Source organism: Mirounga leonina, unplaced genomic scaffold (genome assembly GCF_011800145.1).
Source record: "Mirounga leonina isolate KUSES-001 unplaced genomic scaffold, KU_Mleo_1.0 Mir_174, whole genome shotgun sequence".
NCBI classification, from domain to species: Eukaryota; Metazoa; Chordata; class Mammalia; order Carnivora; family Phocidae; genus Mirounga; species Mirounga leonina.
This window is the reverse complement of record NW_023270451.1, coordinates 48,245,935-48,268,025: the sequence shown is the minus strand read 5'-3', so window position 1 is coordinate 48,268,025 and position 22,091 is coordinate 48,245,935. Positions and strand designations below refer to the sequence as shown.

Here is a 22,091-nt window from a genome sequence, read left to right as displayed (position 1 = left end):
GAAATGCAACATATCAAAATCTGTGGAACGCTGCAAAAGTGGTTCTAAGAGGGAAGTTCATAGCAATACAGACCTATCTCAAGAAACAGGAAAAATCTCAAATAAACAATTTAACTTTACACCTAAAGGAACTAAAAAAAATAATAAGGACAAACAAAGCCCAAAATTAGTAGAAGGAAGTAACAAAGATCACAGTGGAAATAAATGAAGTCAGGACTAAAAACGCAACAAAAATGATCAATGAAATTAAGTTCTTTGAAAAAACAAACAAAATTGACAAAACTTTAGCTAAACTAGCCAAGAAAAAAAAGAAAGGAGACTCAAAGAAATAAAATCATAAATGAAAGCGGAGAAGTAACAATTGATCTCAGAGAAATACAAAGGGTAATAAGACACTACTATGATCAATTGCATGCCAAACGAACTCTTAGACATCCTGGAAGAAATAGATAAATTCCTAGAAACATACAGTCTTCTAACACCGAATCAGGAAGAAATAGAAAATCTGAATAGATGAATTACTAATAAGGAAATTGAAACGATAATTGAAAACCTCCCAACAAACAAAAATTCAGGACCAAATAGCTTCACTAGTAAATTCTACCAAACATTCAAAAATTTAATACCTAGTCTCAAACTTTTCAAAAAAAATTGAAGAGGAGGAAAAGCTTCCAAACACATGTTATGGCTAGCATTACCCTGATACCAAAACCAGATAAGGACACCACAAAAAGAAAATTACAGGCCAATACCTTGATACAAAAAGAAAATTACAGGCCAATACCTTGATAAACATAGATGCAAAAATCCTCAACAAAATACCAGCAAATCAAATGCAACAGTACATTAAAAGGATCACATACCACAATCAAGTAGGATTTATTCCAGGGATTCAAGGATGGTTCAACAACCACAAATCAATCAATGGGATACACCATATTAACAAAATTAAGGATAAAAATAATCTTAACAGATGTAGAAAAAGCATTTGATAATATTCAACATCCATTTATGATAAAAACTCTCAACGAAGTGCATATAGAGGAAACATATCTCAATATTAAGACATATATAACAATCCTACAGCTAACATCATACTCAACTATGAAAATCTAAAAGTTTTTCTTCTAAGATCAGGAACCAGATAAGAATGCCCCCTCTTACCACATAGTATTGGAAGTACCTACCCAAAACAATTAGGCCAGAAAAAGAAATAAAAGCCATCCAAATCAGAAAGGGAGAAGAAAAACTGTCATTATTTGCAGATGATATAATACTATATATTCATCTAAAACACTAAAGAAACCACCAAAAAACACTTAGAACGAAAAAACGAATGTAGTAAAATTGCAGAGTATAAAATCAATATACAGAAATCTGTGGCATTTCTATACACTAACAACAGAACATCAGAAAGAAATTTTTTTTTAATTTTCACATATAATTGCATCAAAAAGAATAAAATATCCAGAAATAACTATAACCAAGGAAGTGAAAGACCTGCACACTGAAGTATAAAACATTGATGAAAGAAACTGAAGACACAAATAAATGGAAGAATATTTCATGCTCATACATTAGAAGAACGAATATTGTTACAATGTCCATACTACCCAAAGCAATCTACAGATTCAATATACTCCCTATCAAAATACCAATAGCATTTTTCACAGAACTAGAACAAATAATACTAAAATTTGTATGGAAACACAAAAGACTTCAAATAACCAAAGTAATCTTGAGAAACAAAAACAAAACTGGAGGTATCATACTCCCTGATTTCAAACCATACTATAAAGCTCTAGTAATCATATTTTTTTGGTACAAAAACAGAATACAGATCAATGGAACAGAACTGAGAGCCCAGAAATAAACCCACACATATATGGACAATTAATGTATGACAAAGGAGCCAAAAAGATACAATGGAGAAAGGACAATCTCTTCAATAAATAATTGTAGGAAAACTGAACAGCCACATGCAAAAGAATGAAACTAGACCACTACATTTCACTATACACAAAAATGAACTCAAATGGATTTAAAGACTTGACTGTAAGACCTAAAACCACAAAATTCCTATAAGAAAACATAGGCAATATGCTCCTTGACATCAGTCTTAGCGACATCTTTGTGAATCTGACCCCAAAGGCAAGAAAAACAGAAGCAAAAATAAACAAATGGGACTACATCAAGCTAAAAAGCTTCTGCACAACAAAGGAAACCATCTTCAAAATGAAAAGACAACTTACTGAATGAGAGAAGATATTTGTATACCATATATCTGATAAAGGGTTAATATCCAAAATACATAAGGAACTCGTACAATTCAATAACAAAAAAACAAACAACCCAATTTAAAAAAAGGGGCAAAGGCTCTGAATAGACATTTCTCCAGAGAAGACATCCAGATGTCCAGCAGGCACATGAAAAGATGCTCAACATCACTAACCATTATGGAAATGAAAATCACAACCACAATAAGATATTACCTCACACCTGTTAGAATGGCTATTATCAAAAAGACAAGAGATAAACAAGTGTTAGAAAGGGTGTGGAGAGAAGGGAACTCTCATCCACTGTTGGCGGGAGTGTAAATTGGTGCAACCAGTATGGAAAATAGTATACAGATTCCTCAAAAAATTCTACCATATGATTCAGCTATTCTACTTCTGGGTATTTATCTGAAGAATACAAACACTAATTTGAAAAAATATATGCACTTCTATATTCATTGCAGTATTATCTGCAATAGCCAAGATATGGGAACAACCTAAGTGTCTATTGATACGTGAATGGATAAAGATGTGGTATATTTATACAATGGAATATTACTCAGCCATAAAAAAAGAATGAAATCTTGCATTTGTAACGACATGGATGGACCTTGGGGGTATTATGCTAAGTGAAATAAGTCAGATGAAGAAAGACACATACCACATGATTTCACTCATATGTGTCATCTAAAACAAAAAAATAAAATAAAATAAAAACAAACTCAGAGATACAGAGAACAGAGGAGTGGTTGCCAGAGGGGAAGTGGATGGGGGAGGGTGTGTGTGTGTGAAATGGATGAAGAAAGTCAACTCTACGGTGATAGATGGTAACTAGACTTGTGGTGATACTTTGTAGTGTATACAGATGTCGAATTATAAAGCTGTACACATGAAGCTTATTAAACAAACAAAAATATCAGCTGTCTCAAAACTGTATGAATTTGAAAAGGACAAAAATAGCAGTTTCCAAGTCACATGTCAACATGTGTGGCTAACATTGATCTTGTTGCTCTGCTCTGTCTAAATGATTAGTAGTGCAATCTCAGCCAGCTTTCGGAATAAGCCATGGTAGAGAGAATCTTCAAAAACTCAGTTTAAAAATAACAGTGTGGCAAACGATCGCCAGTCTAAAGACCTCGCTTCGCTTCGCCAACAGTAACACTGGATGTGCACAAGTGAAATGGTAAAGAGGGTGAGGGTGGGGAGAAGGAAGTGTAGCTGTTTGGCTTTATAATGATAGAAGGAAAATCCCTCCCAGAGTATGTATATTGTTTGTCTTACTGGATATCACCTTAACTGCTATGACTGCAGATGCTATTAGTTAAAATGCATATTAAGTTATCTGGTCCTTCTTAAAACCTCATCAGACCATTTAACTTCTAAATTTCTATTAGCAACAATTTCTAATGGAAACATCTCAATTTTGGCCTATTTTGAGAGGGTTACAATCGACTTGAAGTGTCTGGAGGAAAGTGGGGTGATCCCATCCCATACCAAGAGACACAAAATGTGCCAAAACTTACACCACCATTTTTCTTGTTGAATTATAAAGTGTGAAACAAATATTAATAGCAATTTCCAAAGGAATAAACTTACTTTCAGTGCAAATAGGACAGCATCCTTTTCTGTTGAGAATTTTACCCTAATCAAGAGGGAAAGAAAAACAAACAAATTTAATGTTAAGAAGCAGGGTCTGCTGAGGACAAAACTCTTGTTTTAAATCTAATACCAGCTAAACCAATGAAATCAGTCCAAGCTGTATTTGAACTTGATGCCCAGACAGTGATGATGATGGCAAAAATGAACTTTGAAGTATCAGGTTCTAATGCAGGCAAAGTCATTCAGAAAGCTTTCCTGTTCTTATCCTCTGAGAAATATAATATCCAAGGGGCTCACTGGTGTGATTTTTCTCAAATGGGGGGAAGATGGAGACAGTCTGGATTCAACCTTTTCATTGATATCCATTGTCTCCTCTAGAGACAAAGCATACACACATAAAAATGGGAATCATCTGTCAACCTCTCAATTCTGTCTTTGCTTGTCAGAGGGGCCTGTTTCAAACAATAAATCATATCCCAAGCACAGGCCTATGGATATGGACAATTATCTGTGCTACAGAACAAATTCAGTCAGATTTCTTCTTTCAGAAAGTGGTATGCTATCTATGTTAAGTCACTGTTACACAGTCAAAGCCAATGAAGCTGAGGGTTTTGAAATGCTGAGTAATTTTCCATTACCTTTCTGGAAATACAGTGTAATCTCCTATATTTCATTTCTTCTAATTTTTTTTTAATGCATGGCATTAAAAGGAGGAAACGTATTCTCAGGGTCCGTATCAGAGAATGTCACTGTCTTGTCTCTGACTCAATGAGACTCACAGAGAAAAAGAAATGTGGTCAATTGCCATTAGCGGTCAACTGCACAAAGAATAGATTTAGGCACTCAAAAAAAAAAAATCATAGGGACTTTTAAAATGCTGGTTGATAACTGAAGAACTAGAACCACGCCTCATTCATTTTTGCATCAGCCAGGGCTAAAATGGTACATTAAAGACTATGACAACTTTGAAAGAGGCTTAAAACTCGGGCCCACTCAGCCCTCCCTGGTTTGGGGCATTATGATGTATTTTCATTGCCTAGAGCTCGATTATCTATTTCTATTTGGCACAGAGGCCCCCTTCGGAGTCTTGTGACCGAAAGCAGTTGAAGAAAAGACCAACTGAGGTCGGTTGGGGCCGCTGGAGTGGTGGCCCCAGGGGAGTGCAGTAAAGTGCTCTATCAGGAGGCAGAGCTACTTGAACAAAGGCCCCAACAAAGGCTGACTATATGATTCCCTACATCTGCACCTTGGCAGAAACTGCCATCTCCCTTCTCCTGAAACTGAGTGGAGCTGGTAATCTCACTGAATCACATAAGGAATAAGTCAAGCACAAGCTATGAAGTCTAGGCTCCCAAGTTCTATGTAACTAGCTGTGGAACTCTGGATACGTTGTGACCTCACTGGTAAGAAGTTGTCTAGCACCCAACTCAGAGGGGTGGTCTCAACATTAAACAGGGTAAGTCCTGCGACCATAGGGAAAGTCGCAGTACGTATCAGTGATGATGAGACGGCAGTGTTATAAACAACCTGTCCCCACTGGAACCCCTCACAGCCCTGTCACCAAAGGCGCTCCTTTTCCTCAGGGCTGGGGATGAGGGGGGGGTTGAGGGAGAGTGGGGTCTGTCAGGGAGGATAGACAGGAAACCCTTCTTCAACAAGGCACACACACTTCTGGAAAAAGAGATGAGTAGCAGTCAGGAAAGATAGAGCAGGGAATAGAGTCTGCTTCTTCAAACACACACACACACACACACACACACACACTTTTTTTAATTTCCCCAGGCAATGCAAGGGAGGGGAAATAAGCATTTAACAGGATTTCCACGGTAGAACTAAGTTATCTTCCAAAGTCCTTGTGCTGGCCCCTGAGGAACAGCTGGAAGGATGCCTAGAAACAGAAACGTGGCCCTTGGGGCAGGAGCCCGGCGGGACAAGCTTCGACAAGACCAGGAGGGGTGAGGTGGGGGAAAGGTCTGCACTTGGAGAGATGGATGCTCCTGGCCCAAATGAGGTCGTCAAAGAGGAGATGCTAATGAGATGCCGCTGACATGAAGAACGTTGACCTCCCCACAGCAAGAGGACAATGAAACCCATCAAGCCTGCCACAAGCCGGGGGACCCCAGTCAAGCTGGAAACCCCACCACGGCCTGCTGAGGCTAGTTACTTGAGCCACCAGGTTGGCACAGCATCCTGTTTTTGTCTTGCAGAATAAGGAAGCCTATTATTACCAACATGTGCTGCCTGAGTTCATTAGCAGTGAGGGTTCCCCAAGGACTGGCATAAATGATGTGGTCCCATTTTTCCCAATGAATATTTATAAGCAGACCATGTTCAAGTCTACTTATTGTATCTCCTTTTTTTTTTCTTTCATGGGAGGTTTTCAGTTTTATGTCTGAGGCTTTTTAAAGCAAGACTAATTAGGGTTGGTTTGGGGTTTTTTTCCTTTTTTTTCTCCCCCCTTCATTCAGTTGTGCAATAGCAACAGCTGTTGTTTTTTTCGTGCCTCATTTGGCACTCAAGTAAAAACAGCAACTTTTTGTTTATAATAATAACAGATGTGAATAAAATTAAAAGCTGTCTATAACAGAGAAGGGAGGACATGCCCTGAATATATGGATATATTTTTTTCATTCACTGGAAGGTACTGAATAGGTTTGACATTTTCCCAAAATGCATAAAACCTTGAGAGGTTTCAAGTTGCCGAGGTGAAGTCAATGAAGCTCATGCTTTGGAAGATAATGGCAGCTTTCTTCGGAGTTCTGGAACTGTGCGTTTCTGAAAAGAGATATTTCCATAGGGGCACTATTTCCATTTGGGGCTACGACAGAGGCCAGGGTTAGGGAAGGAAAATGCAGCAAAGGGGTCGGGGGTGCTGCTAGGCTGCCAGAGAAACCTCTCGAGGAGTTTATTACTAAACGACTACATACTACTTTGAAAGACTAAGGGAAGAAATCCCTAATTTGAGAAGAGAGAAAGAGAAGAGAAAAATGGGAGGGCTGTTCAATGGAAAACCCAACAAAAGGAACAAGAGAGCAGATCTAACAGGAGTTGGAGACATTGAAACAAAGAAGTGGGAAAAGTCAATGAGGAATAGGAGATTTGGGACAAGTGAAAGGTTAAGAGCTATTTTCATGCGAGACTAGAATCTGGGTGGAAAGTGCAAAAAAGGAGTGAGCCTTGCAAAGGGGGTTGTGGCTGTCCAGGAACCTGGAAGTATCAGTGGATCTGGATTCTGTGTTCAGAAGATGGCATGTGACCATGCCACATGTAGGGTGTTTCCCAAGACCTTAAGGTAAAGAAAAAAACCAACCTGCATTCCAGACATACCTGCGGGCAGCTGCTGACGGGAACACACTGCTTCTTTCGACACTCTGTCTTGCCTTTCACACAAGCACAGATGGTGCAGTTAACAGAGGACCACATCTCTCCATCCTACAGGAGAGAGCACAGGATTCTGCTATCAGCTGGAGGCTGATGGGAGCTAATCCAACAGGCTGGGATTTCTCTGCCAAGGAGAGCATTTCTTACCCTGAGTGAGGGATCCATCATCAGACTAAATTACCCTGAGATGTCTCTGCAATTGGAGGGTTTGTGTGTGTGTGTGTGTGTGCGCGCGCACGCGCATGTGTGTGTGCGTGTGTGTGTGTGTGTGCCCTCTCCAGGATAGAAAAAGAATTCTTGTGCATCTAACCAAATCATATTTGCATCTTGCTCCTCCTGCATTGTTTACTTAGCTTCACCCTGGAAGACAAACATGAGTTTTCATACATGATGCAGTAGCAAAGCTCTCATTTTCCTGTTTGATAGAACTGAAATGTTTAAGCTGTCCCAGACACCAACGGTTGAGATGTACAAAAGTGGTTAGTTTGTTCCCAGGCGTGACATGGTTCTGGACCACATAGGACATGAACATGCAAAGAACAGAGGCTAATTCAAAGGACTCTCATTGCCCAGGCAGACACCTGATCAGCAAGCCATCCAAATATGTGGAGCCCAGACAGAATACTCCAAGATAATGTGTCCCTGCCTGTCAGATCCTCTGCTCCCAAAAAGCTGGTTAGCACCTTGGAACACATTTTCTAACCCAGGCTTTTTGAGGAATATTTTTGGCTCACCGAATTTATGATATGCAATTGCCAAATACCCAGCCACAAGAAGCCCCGTTCCTCTAGAGAATGTGCAGGGACGCACGGCCCAGCTTGGGGAAAAGTAGATTACATGCACGAGAGATGGGTCTGAAAACAAAACAAGGATTCCTTCCTGGGTTTGTAAATATAAGCAGCGAGTTTTGTTAAAAACAGAGAAACTAGCTCAGATTTTGATGATGACTGCTCCTTTTCCTCTTCCTTCTCATTTTTTGAAGCTATATTAAGGACTACTAGAGCCTTTTATTTCTCAGGAGAGAAAGAACTAACTGAATCTGTCTTAAAGGGCATCTGACTAGTCCAAATTCTCTGAGTACACATTTCTAGGACTTGGTGTTTCAAAGATGACTCTCTGCAAATTATTTTAAGCCTCATCACATAAAGGAACCTTTGTATCCAGGGCCTTGAAAGCACTTTGCACACAATACCAGCATGAGAGGGAGTCTATTGCATCCAGGTGCTCGGGAAATGGAGGATGACTTTATGTTAAAGGGACACATGAGTGGCTCTGAGAGGCTGGTGTAAATACAACACACACACGACCCCCTTCCTTTGGGCATGACCCATCATGTCTTCTTACTGATTGCATAGGAATCAAGACTCTCCCTCCAACTCTGTCAATGTAAAAGGAAATCTGGCTAAGTGCAGGATGAGGAGCTTCCACGTCTGACTTGATTCTGTAGTTCTCGGTCTCAGGAATGTCCTGAGGTGGCACCTTCAGGTACAGAAAGACTCCCTCCACCCAACAGACCAGATAGAAAGCCCTTTGGACAAAGAAAACAATCTTCATTCTGATGTTTACATGGTCACTGCCCAACTGAGCTAACAGAGAACTATGGGTAGCAGTTGACGAGTAGCAGACGGTCAGTGGCCAACCCTGGTGGCTCAGTTGGGGCAAGGTTCTCTCACCTTTGCTCAGCAGCTGCGCTGGCTTCAACATCCTCACCTGAGCATCTTCCAAGTGAGAAAAGTCTCTCTTTGAAAAAGAAGCTTTGTAAAAAATTCTAGAAGTATTAAGCTATAGAACCATCAGGATCTTGGAAAGGGATACTGAGCATCTCTAACTGAATGAGATGCCCCCAGTCATTAGGGCACCCAGAACAGCACCGTCTTCAGCTCAGTCCCAGTCACTGGCCCTGCACATGTGGTGATCATGTTTCACAGGCTTAAAATACTTTGTAAAGCAAAAATAAAGCCAAAAAAACCCATTTTTCCAAACAGTTGCTTCTCTGCCCCACGTGTATTTGATCTTAAATATATGTATATATAATATTGCGATATAAATAATTACATTTGCATATATACACACACGACATATGTGTCTACAAAATATGGATTACTCTGGCCTGCCTTTTGTCTGGAGCTTTCTACATTCCCGTATAGTATAGTGGTTCCCAGGCGCTTGGCTTGTGACATACCCGGAAAATCTTGTTGCCAAACTTGCACACCTTGATGTCCTCCGGAGGCATGCGCAGGAGGCACTCTTCACAACACATCTCCTCCCCTCTGATGCAGCCACCAGGGTGGGAGCACTTCTTCTTACACACCACGGTGGAGTCCTGGGGGCCCGAGGGCAAACCAGAAATTAAAAATGTTTTCCATCTCTACCAAACATCCCACCTGACCTGCCTTTTAACAACCTACAACTAACTGCTTTAAAACATATTCTGAAGATATCACACTGTAACTTGTTGCAATAAATCTCTCTTTCCCTTCAAAATGTTATTTGTTGATGAGGTATCTGGATAAGAAGATGAAGAAGCTATGAGAAGTGTGATATACCTTCGCTACCTTCCAACTGTCTACAACTTAATGTTCAAGAAACTTCTGGTTCCACTCCAGCCAGCGTGTGGCTCACCAGTTTCCTTCTTCCTGCCCTTTTCCTCTTGCACGTCCTTCATGAACTTTGCTCTCTCGGGTCTCCTCCAGGGCTTTATGCCACCTTCAGGGAGTTTAGCATAAAGGCATGGTATCTAATCAAAAAGTAAACACTAGGAGCTACTGTTCCTCCTCAAGATGAAATTCCTTAGTGTGTTCTATGTTCACAGAAGAACTGAACGAGCAAGTCCAAAACTGGGCCTGGGCTCTAGGGCTCCTCCATAAAGTATGTAACCTTCATCAGGCCACTTACCCCCTGGGAGTGACGAGTTTATATCTGTAACTTTAAAAGGTATGGCTTGCTTTCTAAAGAAGTGGCATCGCATGAACACAATAGCGAAGTAAATTGTGTCTACTGATTTATTCAACACATTGAAGAAAAATTCAGAGCTGTTCAAGAAAAGTAAACTTGTTTAGTTCCCCAGCCAACAAGTTGCAATTTTACTGGAGTAGGTTGTCAGCTGGAATGAATGTAAGAGCAAAACTTTTGTGAGACTCGGTGGCAGGCAGGGATGGAGGAAAGCGGTGTCCCAGGTAGATGGGCAATCCCCTCACAGTGTGGAGTTAGTGGGAGACCGATGGCAGGGAAACGAGACCAAGCCCTCTCCTGTTGGTTAGCGTTGAGAGAGAGCTCACTTAAACAGGTTGTGTCAATCAATTTTTGTAACTTCTATAGCTCCTCTGTTAATCCTATGACTTCAAGAAGTATTCCTAGTATTCATCCACTATACTCCTACTGACCTATCCATCTAAGATTAATATGACAATGAGATAATCCTTTTAAAAATGGCATTAGTTGTGTTTTATTTTTAAGGTTCTACCACATCAGATTATGGATAGGATTTAGCATTGGACAAGACCGTTCATTTATTAGGTGTGTTATCTTACGCAAATCCATCTCCTTGAGCCTCAGATTCCTCATCTTCAAAATGGAGGTGAGAGTACCTGCTCCTCAGGTTTATTGTGCAATTTAAATGAAATATGTAAAGCACTTGCCACAGTTTCTGGCACATAGAAATTATTATAGGTCAACTCATAAACTGGGGAAAAATATGTTGCCAAGCTGCACGTCTTGATTTCTAGTTTGAAAACAGCGCACTCCCTAGCTCTCAAGTAATACATACTTCGCAGTAATAGATTTCCCACCTTTCATTACACACACGCACACACACACACACGGCACACATTAGATCATATGCCTGGCAGTAGTTTAAGCAATGAGAATACAGAGATGGATGGATGTGCTTCTGTCTACAAGGAGTTCACAGAGCAAAAGGAGAGAGAGAACCGTGGGAACAAATAAATTGCAATATAATGTAGTAAACAGAATTAGTAAAGGTATAGAGGTAACAGAAAAGAGGGGTAATTACCTACCTATGTGAGTCAGGAAAGCCTCCCCAGAGGAGGTAACATGTGAGATAGGCTGTTGTGTATGAAGAGGAATTTGCTAATCAGATTGAAAGAAGATGAGGATACACTCCAGGTGGAGGAATCATCAGATCTGAAGGCACAAAGACCTGAAACCATACTGTGCTCAGAGTACTATTGAACAATTTCCTGCACCTGCCATGGCACTGGGTGGAGATGCTGAAGAGGGAAGCTCTAAGCAGACAGAAAATAATACTGATTATCCAAAATGACTTTGAGCATCCAGTTTTCCAAAGATGGCAGTAAACGCATACTCTGAGAAAAGACAGCCCCTTGAAGGAACAATATTAATTACACCTTTTTGAGCACGGGGACATATTGCCTAATCTTCTCTCAAAGAATCCATGAGACCCAAAGCACTGCAAGCATAACGGATTCTCAGTCTGCTCTCCTGCAATTAAGAGAACTGAGGATGTGATATGTTTCATCAAAGGTTCAGTACCCTCAAGAGGAAGCTATAACCTGTAAAATTCCTGGAGAGCAAGAAAAGTCTGGAGGATGGAGGCCAAGGCACACAGAAGGAGTGGCTATATGTTTAGCATAGGATAGTATAAACCACAACTAGAGGAAGGAGCCTGAGGAAAGTATTCTCAGGCTTAGGAAATACTCAGTGTTCAGTGCCAAGGAACAGACAGTTCAGCCCCTATTCAGCCACCCTCCTGAAGGAGTCCATGCTACTTAACAAAGCATGCCTCAAATAATCAGGAACTTCTGAACTCTAATCCTAGCTACTGACTCATAGCTGACATTGAGCAAAACTCCTCTTTCCCTCTCTAGTGCTTTAGCTATTAAAAACAAAACAACAACCATCACCACCGAAATGCATTATTCTAAATTCATGTCACACAGATGTTTGGGTTAACTCACTAATGAATGATCCTAAAATCTCCCATTAAAATGATTCTCTTCTTGGTTTTAAAAATAAATCACTGCATAAGCACAGTCAATTAATGTGTGATGTACACCCCTTTAAAATTCTGGGGGCGCCTGGGTGGCTCAGTCATTAAGCATCTGCCTTCGGCTCAGGTCATGATCTCGGGGTCCTGGGATCGAGCCCCGCATTGGGCTCCCTGCTCCGCAGGAAGCCTGCTTCTTCCTCTCCCACTCCCCCTGCTTGTGTTCCCTCTCTCGCTGTGTCTCTCTCTGTCAAATAAATAAATAAAATCTTAAAAAAAATAATAAAAATAAAATAAAATTCTGGAGCTGTGGAATTCTTTCTTTACCAGTCATTAGACCTCTGGTTGCCTTTGGAGAAAAGCAAGCAATGCCTCAGGTAAGAAATGGTACAATGAACAATGCATAAATACTCTCTTCCCAAACTATCAGGTTTATCTTTGTGATAAACTGTAAATCCACGCCTTTCTTTCCTCTTGAATGTGATTAAAGTCATTTTTATTGCGAGGTGTGTCAGAGAATTCATCTTTGATAGTTAGAGCCAGAGAACACTGCCACATCTATTTGTCTGATTTTAGAAAGTACTTCAGGATAGCCCCCTCAGACTTTATTTCTCACCTCTGGAACCTAACTTGTAGGTCCTGGGAAGATAACAGTGAATTGTAATTTGGGTCCTATGTTTTAACTTCCTCGTGACTTTGAGTATGATCTCAACTAGTAAAATGGCATTGAAAATGCCTCCTTCCAGTAAGTAACACATTGTGTTACTTGTAACACATGGCTATAATGTTAACAATAAAACCCCGGGGTGCCTGGGTGGCTCAGTCATTAAGCGTCTGCCTTCGGCTCAGGTCATGATGCCGGGGTCCTGGGATGGAGCCCCGCCTCGGGCTCTCTGCTCAGCTGGAAGCCTGCTTCTCCCTCTCCCACTCCCCCTGCTTGTGTTCCCTCTCTCGCTGTGTCTCTCTCTGTCAAATAAATAAAATCATTTAAAAAGAAATAAATAAATAAAAATAAAACCCCAACTGCATTGTTGGACCTCAGCCCCTCAGAACCACATTACCTGGCAGGTGCATGCAGTGCAGTTATCGTAGAGAAATGAAGATCCATTGTCATAAACGTCACTGCGAAAGAGGCAGCTTCCAAATGGGAGGTCAAACACTTTCCTCTGACCTAGAGGGAAGCAACAGCATGGTGTAAGCAAGACAGAAGCCAGGATGTCCCACTTTGTCATCAATAATTATATCACAGGGCTGTTAAACATTTTCACAAGAGCAGGTAAATATGTTGCACAAAAATAGTCCTGGGTCAGATGTTCCCAGGGAATCCCCTGGAGTCATTAATGTAGAGAGCTTCTGTTATAAAGAGTTTGATTCCACACTGACTCTTGTAAGTTCAACAAATCTTTATTACCATTATAGTGAACCAAGATGACCAGGTCTATGTTGACCTGCCCTCACGGAGCTCACAGTCTACTGGTGAGACAAACCCACAAAAAATGATTTCAACACAACAATACGGTAAGTTGTGGAAAGAAGCCAATATGGGAAATGTAGGGACAGGGAGGACAGAGAAGATTTCTTAGAAGATGTAATGCCTGAGCTGCATTTTAAAGAACAAGTAAAATTATCCAGAAAGAAGGTATTGGCAGGGAAGAGGCAAAAGGAGTAAAGATATCCCAAGAAGAACTAGAATGAGCGAAAAGAAGTGATATTGCATCTCGGTTGGAGAAATGGCAAGTCCACGGGTATAAAGGATGGCACTAACTCAAAATGTGCATAAAGGCAGACTCCAACCCACATGCCAAGTGCCCAAGCTTTCATAGGCATCGCACCTCTGTAGAATTAGCTTGGTTTTCCCTGATGTGAAGATCTGATTGGTGACCAAAAGGGCCATAAAAAAGCAAACCCAAATAAAGACTACAATCCAATTTCCTCCTTTCTTTCAGTGTATGAGCATCTACTCCCTGGAGCATATAAAAACATCCCTGACATGTTACTTGAATCAAGGACTGAGTTAAGAAGTCAAAGGTTCACTCCTTAGATTTACATCTATACTCTTTTTTCTTATAAAAAAGATTAAAAGCAATCTCTATTTATCAGGAGGCCCAGTGAAATGCTGAAAATACCTATAGGCACATACTAAATGCTACTCTCAGAATTAGAATTGTTGGAATTACCATCAATAGGAGTCAAGAAAAATTCTATCTTCCTGCTAGAGTCAACTTCAAGGCTAGAATAAGTATACATACAGAATTAAATCATTAGTTTAGTTCTTACTACCAGAAGTAAACTTGCCTCAAAAGATGGCAGTAAGTTATAACCTGGGTCCCACATATGGACCCCCTAGTGACCTTGAGTATTTCTCCAGGCCTCACTTAGGTCACTTGTAAGATGGTACCAATAATACCTCCTCGCGATAATACATGACCCTCACTACCTACAATTCTGATACCAGTGTATACAACCAAAATCCCTTTCATGGTTAGACAATTTAGCTAAATGACTGTATTTTTGCACCTAGCAAGTATTAATAACCCAACTAAGATGGGTATTCTTATGTGTACACCCAGGTCCTGGGTTTCTTGAAGCTTGTGAGAACTTAGAGACTAAATTAGAGGATTACCTGCAAAATACAAAATTCAGCCTTTCTCCAGTTCTTTCTTCTAGGCCCTGAAGCATCAGGAAGCTGTGTGCAGGCCACCCACCCCATTAGAAATCACTTCTGTTGCATCACATCTTGGTTTTAAGATACTCTGATATAAGCAACATCCCTAAGCATATCTTTTTTTCTTTTTTGTATTTACTATAAAAATGATGGTGATGTCATTTTTCACTGCTATAAACACTGTCCTCTATATTAATCTATCAGAGATGTTTTTCTATCCTTCAAGAATTAAAAATAGTTCTGTTTCAATTCAGCAATTTTTACAAATGTGATAACCTGGTTTGCCTTTTCCCAACTTTTATCTACATGTGTTTCATGTATTTTATAAGTGGCCTTAAATCCTTTTTGGCAAGAGGCAGGATATAAATATATAAATATGGTCAAGCTTCTTTCTCCACCAATCAAAATATATCTTCTTTATGGCTGAGCTCCACATGACCTCCTCAGAAGCCCTTTTACCTCTTAGAATGAGCAGCCCCTTCCTGTGTTCCCACAGCTTGTAGCTTTTACTACATTTATAGTGCTCAGTACTGTGGCATGGCTGAATGAATGAATGGTGAACAAATGGATGGATGGATTGGTGGATTGATGATGCATCAGTAGATCACTGAACAAAAAGACTCCTCAACAAGTTTATCCCCCTGAACAAATGTGAACAATTACCTAGATTATCACCCAATAAAATATAATTTTTACCAGGGGCGCCTGGGTGGCTCAGTGGTTAAGCGCCTGCCTTCGGCTCAGGTCATGATCCCAGGGTCCTGGGATCGAGCCCCGCATCAGGCTCCCTGCTCGGCGGGAAGCCTGCTTCTCCCTCTCCCACTCCCCCTGCTTGTGTTCCCTCTCTCACTGTGTCTCTCTCTGTCAAATAAATAAATAAAATCTTTAAATATATATAATTTTTACCTAAAAACACTGATGTAAAGCTTTTATCACGGAGCCTGGCATTCATTACACACCCCCCCATAAGTGGCAGATAATGAGTATTATCATTATTAGCAGTAGTAAAATTCCAGTATGATCCTAGGCTGTGTCACTCTGAGAGGTGCACTGGGTGTTCAATGTACACAAACCTCTGATGGGTCTCTTCCTTGAAAATGAGAAAGAGAGGAAGAGAATGTTGCAGTGCAAAAGGCAGAGGTATGTCATGTAAATGAATCCTAGTCAAAGGAATATTTAACAGCAAATTGGTGTCCAACCAGCCAAAAGTCTAATTAGTCTAAGATTTCAGGATCTAGAAGGTATCCTAATGTTTACTTTTTTTCCTTTCTGTCTTTTATTGTATGGGTATGTTTCTTTTTACCCCCGAGGAACATAAAATCTTACCTTAATCCCAAAGTCATCATGGCCCAAAATAAGATAAAACATTCAAAAGAGTGGTTCAGAGACTCCATATACAGCCTAATTTAAGCCATTTCCACATTATTCCACTGGGTTTAGGTCAATCAAAAAAGGTCTCATTTGGGAGAATTATGATTTTCAAGTTTCCTAAGACTTGCCATTCCTTTTGTAGTCTGTCTTATGACCACAAGTGGACAAAAAAAATCTGCATTCAATACAACAGCCATTGCTCATATGAGAAGTTTCTGAGCTGACTCAGCACATCCACCGTCCGGGCTTCAAAGCATTAATCAAACCTACTTATCTTCAATGTCAGGCCCCAAATGCCACTTCCTCTGTGATGACTTTCCTGCTTAGATGGAATGCTGTGTCCACCACGACCAAAAGCGTGATGATTTCAACCACAGTGAAGCAGCTAACTCTGTGCCAGGGGTACAAGCAAGCACACATTGGCAACCCAGGAAGCACATATCTCAGTGGAAATGTCTTTAATCAGGCATGTCTAAATAATTCTTCTTTGTTCTTTTAATTATTTCATAGTTACTTAAAAAATATGTGCGTGTGTGTGTGTGTGTACACATTATTAGATGAAGAGTTGGCAGAAAAATCCCTCAAAGAAGAGAAAACTGCCTTCATTCAACAAGGTATCTTTATCTGACCACTTGGTTGTAGAAAGACAGACTCAGGCTATCGCTGTGATAAGCTGGGAATGAAAAACATCCATCAACAGGGTGTTCTGGAATTGACAAGAGCAAACTGTGATGGAAAGGAAAGAGGAATCAAAAAAATAAAAAATAAAAAGGGGGTGTGAACAATAACTGATAGGAGGCTGGGTCCCAAATAAAAGATAAACAGTGATACTCTCCTAATTTAGGCAAAATAGTTAAAACCTTTGAAGAACAAAGGGAGTTTAAGGTTTCATTTCATGTTGTTTGCTGTTCTTCTTTAATCACCCTCCTCATGGACTGCAAGCCTTCAGTAAAATCTACTACATGAGCCTTGATTCAACAACACCATAGAATGTGGAAAGACTGGAGAGCGAGTGTCCCTGGAAGTACAAGATGATGTTAAAGGAGGAGGAGAAGGATGAGGAGAAGAAGAAAAAGAAGAAGGAGAAGGAGGGAGGAAGGGAAGGGGGAGGAAGAAGGAGAGCAGCAGAGGCGAAGGAGGAGAAGTTATTATCTGAGAAGGAGGAGGAGAAGGAAGAAAATAAAGAGAGAAATAACAGGAGCAGAAACACAAAGCCAGTGGTGACTAGGACATGTGTTAACTTCCTCAAGGATCCCTGGAGAGTTGAGTGGGGTTGCTGGGGGATTCTAGTGGGAGATGTTCTATTGTATTCATATGCTGGGCCAAAGTATTTTTATTTGAATCTTAGTCTGACCTCTACTAACTCAGGAGTTTGAAGATCACGTGTAAGAAGCTGGCGTACGGATTATAAACAAGTGCCAAAGGATCTCTTGCTCTAGAGACTCTCCATCACAGGCTGTCTCTTTTCAGTTAGCAACGTGTGTGCCACTCTCCGCATCCCCAGGGAGGCTGAGCAGCAGCAGGTTAAAGCACAGTCTTAGGAATCACAGGGACTCACGTTCAGGCATCAGCTCCGTAACTCACTAGCTGTGGCACCTTCTAGGAATCTACTCCCCTCTCCTGCAATAATACTAACCAGAGCACCTACATTACACAGCAGAATGATAAATTTAGCACCTACACAGCATAGCTTCCTGAGAAACTTTAATGAGAAAAAGCATATAGAGTGCTTTGCACGGTGCCTAGGACATAGTAAATGCTCAACAAGAAATGAATAATCCTCCTTTTTTTGTTGGCTATTTTTCATCTTTCCTTTCCAAACCTCTTGCTTTTGGTGTTATCCTCTGGCCTGTTTTTGCCTCTAAAAGTAACACTGGCCTATGTTCCTCCATATGTTAACTTCATATGCCTTTAAAATACTAGTCATTTCTACTGATCATCATATGCCCAATGAAAGATAGTTTCTTCCACACTGTTCTCTCAATCAGGAGCTATTATCCCAGGTTGTCTGGTGAACCAGGTTTACAGATACACGGGAAGACAAGAGAGAAGTAACCCCTGTAGATGGGGTGCCTGGGTGGCTCAGTCAGTTAAGCATCTGCTTTCAGCTCAGGTCATGATCTCAGGGTGCTGGGATTGAGCCCCGCATCGGGCTCCCTGCTTCTCCCTTTCCCTCTGCCTGCCCCTCCCCCTGCTTGTGCTCTCTCTCTCTCTCTGTGCCAAATAAATACATAAAATCTTAAAAAAAAAAAAAAAGAAAGAAAGAAAAGAAACCCCTGTAGAGAAATCAGAAAAGAGATGAACTCCTATAATCAGAAGAAGCAGTTATTCCTAATAAGCCATGAACTAGGACAACCTGAGAACCCCAACACAACAACGTGAATGAAGACTCTCAGCAGAAACTCCCAAGAATTACTTTGTTCTTTGACCTGAAAACAGTCACTCACCCAAACATTTGGGACAGCACTGTCCTGGGGGAGTGTGGCTAAGGTGCTGAGGACAGGAGAGAATGGGACAGACTTCTCTCACGCACTGTGTCCTGCCTCCCTGAAGAAAAGAGAGAGAGAGAGAAAAAAAAGCACATTTAGAAAAGTAAGTGCATATATATCATATAATCAAGATGTCTGGAACAAACCTAGGGCCTTCCCTGTATTAGGTCCCTGGGGCGACTACTCACATCTGTGTAATTTCTCCCAACTCTCCATTTATCTTCCCTGTAGGCCACACGAACTACATCCTCAAAAAGACTGTCCCTGAAGAGATTACAGCATCACTTCTCCCCACCCAACACCACTTTTATTTATCTTTTTCCTTCTCAGGACTAGCCAACCATCTCAGTTTGCCGGAGATTAGAGGCTTTCAGTACTAAACCTGGGAAAGTCTTGGGCAAACCAGGACAAGTTGGCCTCTCTTTCCAACCCCCAAGCAAGCAATCCCCTCTGGATTTTACTGAGAATTCCTCCTCTTTCAGACCCCCATCTTTCTGTAGGTTCTGCAGACATCTTCCTCCAAGAATACTTCCCTTCCTGCCACAGCTTAAAGGTGTTGCTAGCATGACTCAATGAGGCTCGGATTTAAAGAAGTAGCCAGACTGCTGAAAATGGATATGCTGAAAGCCAATATTCGGAAGAACCATTTCACTGAATTCACTCAGCTAACCAAACCTGTTTCTATCATAAGTAGACGGCAAATGATGATTGATATTGGAAGGAATGGCAAAGGCTCAGCTGCCTATGGGAGAAGTTCTAGAGCCTTCAAATTTTTCCCTGCCCCTCATTCTCTGCCCTTTCCTCTTTTCTGACACCCTTTCTTTCCTTCTTTACCTCAGCACGCCCCCACCTCCTCTGGCCCTCAATCTCTCTCCCCTCCCCACAACTCGAAGATGCAGCATGCCTACTCCCCCTCCTCAATGCCTCACCAGAGGCATCTGTTTTTCCAGCCTCAGCAACTTGTAATTGAATCTTCAGAAAGCTGGGGCAGGGGAAAAAAAAAAAAAGTGCTTTCCAGTCAATTTACATCCAACACCCTTGTAAGGCTCATGTGAAAACTATCCTGTGCAAAATGAATTTCTACCAAATTTATGAATAATTAAATTTTTTTTAGAAAAATCAGTAGCTTTGGTAAACAGATCACTAGGCAAATGCAATTTCAGTGGATTGGCTTCTCTGGGATTTGAGCTAGAAAGCAAACTAGTAGACCCTCAGGTACCCACTGTCTGAAACCGGTAATTTATATCTCAAGAGGCCTCAGGAAATGAGGAACTCACGCCTCAAAGAAGGGAAAGATTCCCCGAGGCCTTTCCTCACACCTTCTCCAGCACTTTCTGCAATAACACCAGACGTTAGCCGTCTGGGTCATATTCATGCCCATCCCCGCGCACGGCCGCCATCCATTGTTCCTGCTCTCCCTTCCTCGTCTTGCCAGTTTTGTTATTACTGTTTATTTTTGGTTACGAGTGAATGAAAAGGGTAGGGCACATTATGTCTTTTTAAATATTTATTATGTTTAAGCCACTTTCACATTGGATTCTTCCCCAAACCAATAGAGAACATGCAAAAACACCACAAAAAGCTCTTCTGTTGTTTTTACGTTATTTCCAGATCAGCAAGAATCACTAAAAATCTCCTAAGAATCCCTGGCTGTTTTCTGTGAGGTTCCTCACTCCACTCTGCATAATCCTCAAGTCGGGCCTTTCACCAGACTTTGGAGGCACATAACCTGAGTCTGGGTCAGACTCTGAGGTCTGCCCTAGCTTATACATAAACCACAAAAGCTAAATCTAGAGGGAGGACATAATGCTTCCCTTAATTTTTATTTGAAAAAATTCATCTGCAAGCAGCTTCCTAAAAGCTTGAAGTCTCAGGCCACATGAGGCTGCCTGTGTGTTGGCTTCTTGTAGGTGCACAGAGAACATATTCTTTTCATCGATATGCTCTGTTCTTGATGGAGCAGCATGTATTTTTCAAGCATATTTTAAAATTAAAACTTTTTAAAAATATTGCATAATTGCCTAGGAGTTAACTTGTCCAATGCTTCAGAAAGCTGGCAAAAGATTATGTGGTCTCCGGTAATTTTCCTTACACTAAGGTCAAAGAGTGGATTTTGCATACATGATACAACTGCAGTTTGTCTTTCCCAAGAGCCCGTTAAAGTAACTTGAACTCCAATCTGGGTTTGCTAGTTTAGTCAAGTTTTATTTTGTTTGGGTTGCAGTGTTGTGGCACAGCCCAAGTCCCGAGGCTGCATCCCAATTAATACCAAAGAAAGTGCCAGCCCTTTTCGGCTCACAACCTGCTTCTGTGATTTCAACTCAGCAGGGAATCTGGTTAAATGATGAGATGTGGCTGAGTTGTAAACTAGGGAAGTTAAAATAGTAGAAGTGAACATTTCTGTTTCTAAAAATGTACTAACTCCTACTGTAACTGCACTAACTCGGGCTCTATCAGATTATCCCAATCTTTCTAACTGGCTTCCCTGCCTCAGCTCTCTTGCACTAACCCATCCTGGACACTGCAATATGTCCAGGACTCCTTTCCAACATCCATCCATCATTTCATTAAGGATCAAATATATGTTTAAGGTCTACATATGCTGAGGAGACAGCAGGGAATATAACATACAAAAATCACTCGCTTTTTTGAGTCTACGTTACCACTGAGTATGTCCCCATGCTAAAGTGGAGGATGACTTACCACTGCATTCGGGATAAAATTCAGGCTCAGTGTCCATTGTAGAAGCAATTATGGGCTCACTAAAATCGGTTTCTTCTTCTCCTGACATAGACCAACACTACATTTCTCAGACTCTCTCTTTCGGTTAGGTCGTATGACTAGGTTCTGACCAAGAGGTGGACGGAAATAAAAAACATGCTTCCAGGCTTGACCCATAAAAATGTCTCATCTCAGTGCTCCACACTCTCACTTTCTGTCTCTACTAGATGAATGGAGGGGATATCAATAACTGTACAAGATGGGAAGAGCCTGCTTCCACTTCCCGGAGTCACCATGTGGAAGTCTATCCACTAAACACTTGCAATGAACTATTAAATGAGCAAGAAATAAATTTCATTGCATTAAAATACTCAGATGCATTAGGTCTTTATTACCACAGTTAGTCTGCTTTGTCAAGATACCCCATAATCTTCTCTCCCATCTCCTTTCCTCACTATACCAACCCGGAGAGGGGGGGTCCAGTGTATCTTCTTTATTATCCCCAGGCACATCTGTGGCCTGCCATCTTCTTTATATGTACCTCTTTCCCTCTCTCCCCCTGTCATTGACCCCTATAAAAATCCTGCTTTGTTCAAGGTCTATTTCAAGCCCCTTCTCACCTG

General features: G+C 41.0%; 1 protein-coding gene across 3 annotated transcripts in view; it reads right to left on the bottom strand.

The window, feature by feature from the left end:
* Positions 1-22,091, bottom strand: part of BMPER (BMP binding endothelial regulator) — a 249,037-nt gene that overhangs the window by 101,647 nt on the left and 125,299 nt on the right. For all 3 annotated transcript variants that reach the window (XM_035020890.1, XM_035020891.1, XM_035020892.1), the window contains exons 7-11: positions 18,706-18,805; positions 13,284-13,393; positions 9,439-9,579; positions 7,203-7,307; positions 3,873-3,918 (exon numbers count right to left, since the gene is read on the bottom strand). In XM_035020890.1, coding sequence (XP_034876781.1) covers positions 3,873-3,918; positions 7,203-7,307; positions 9,439-9,579; positions 13,284-13,393; positions 18,706-18,805 — 502 coding nt within the window. The remainder of the gene's footprint in view (positions 1-3,872; positions 3,919-7,202; positions 7,308-9,438; positions 9,580-13,283; positions 13,394-18,705; positions 18,806-22,091) is intronic.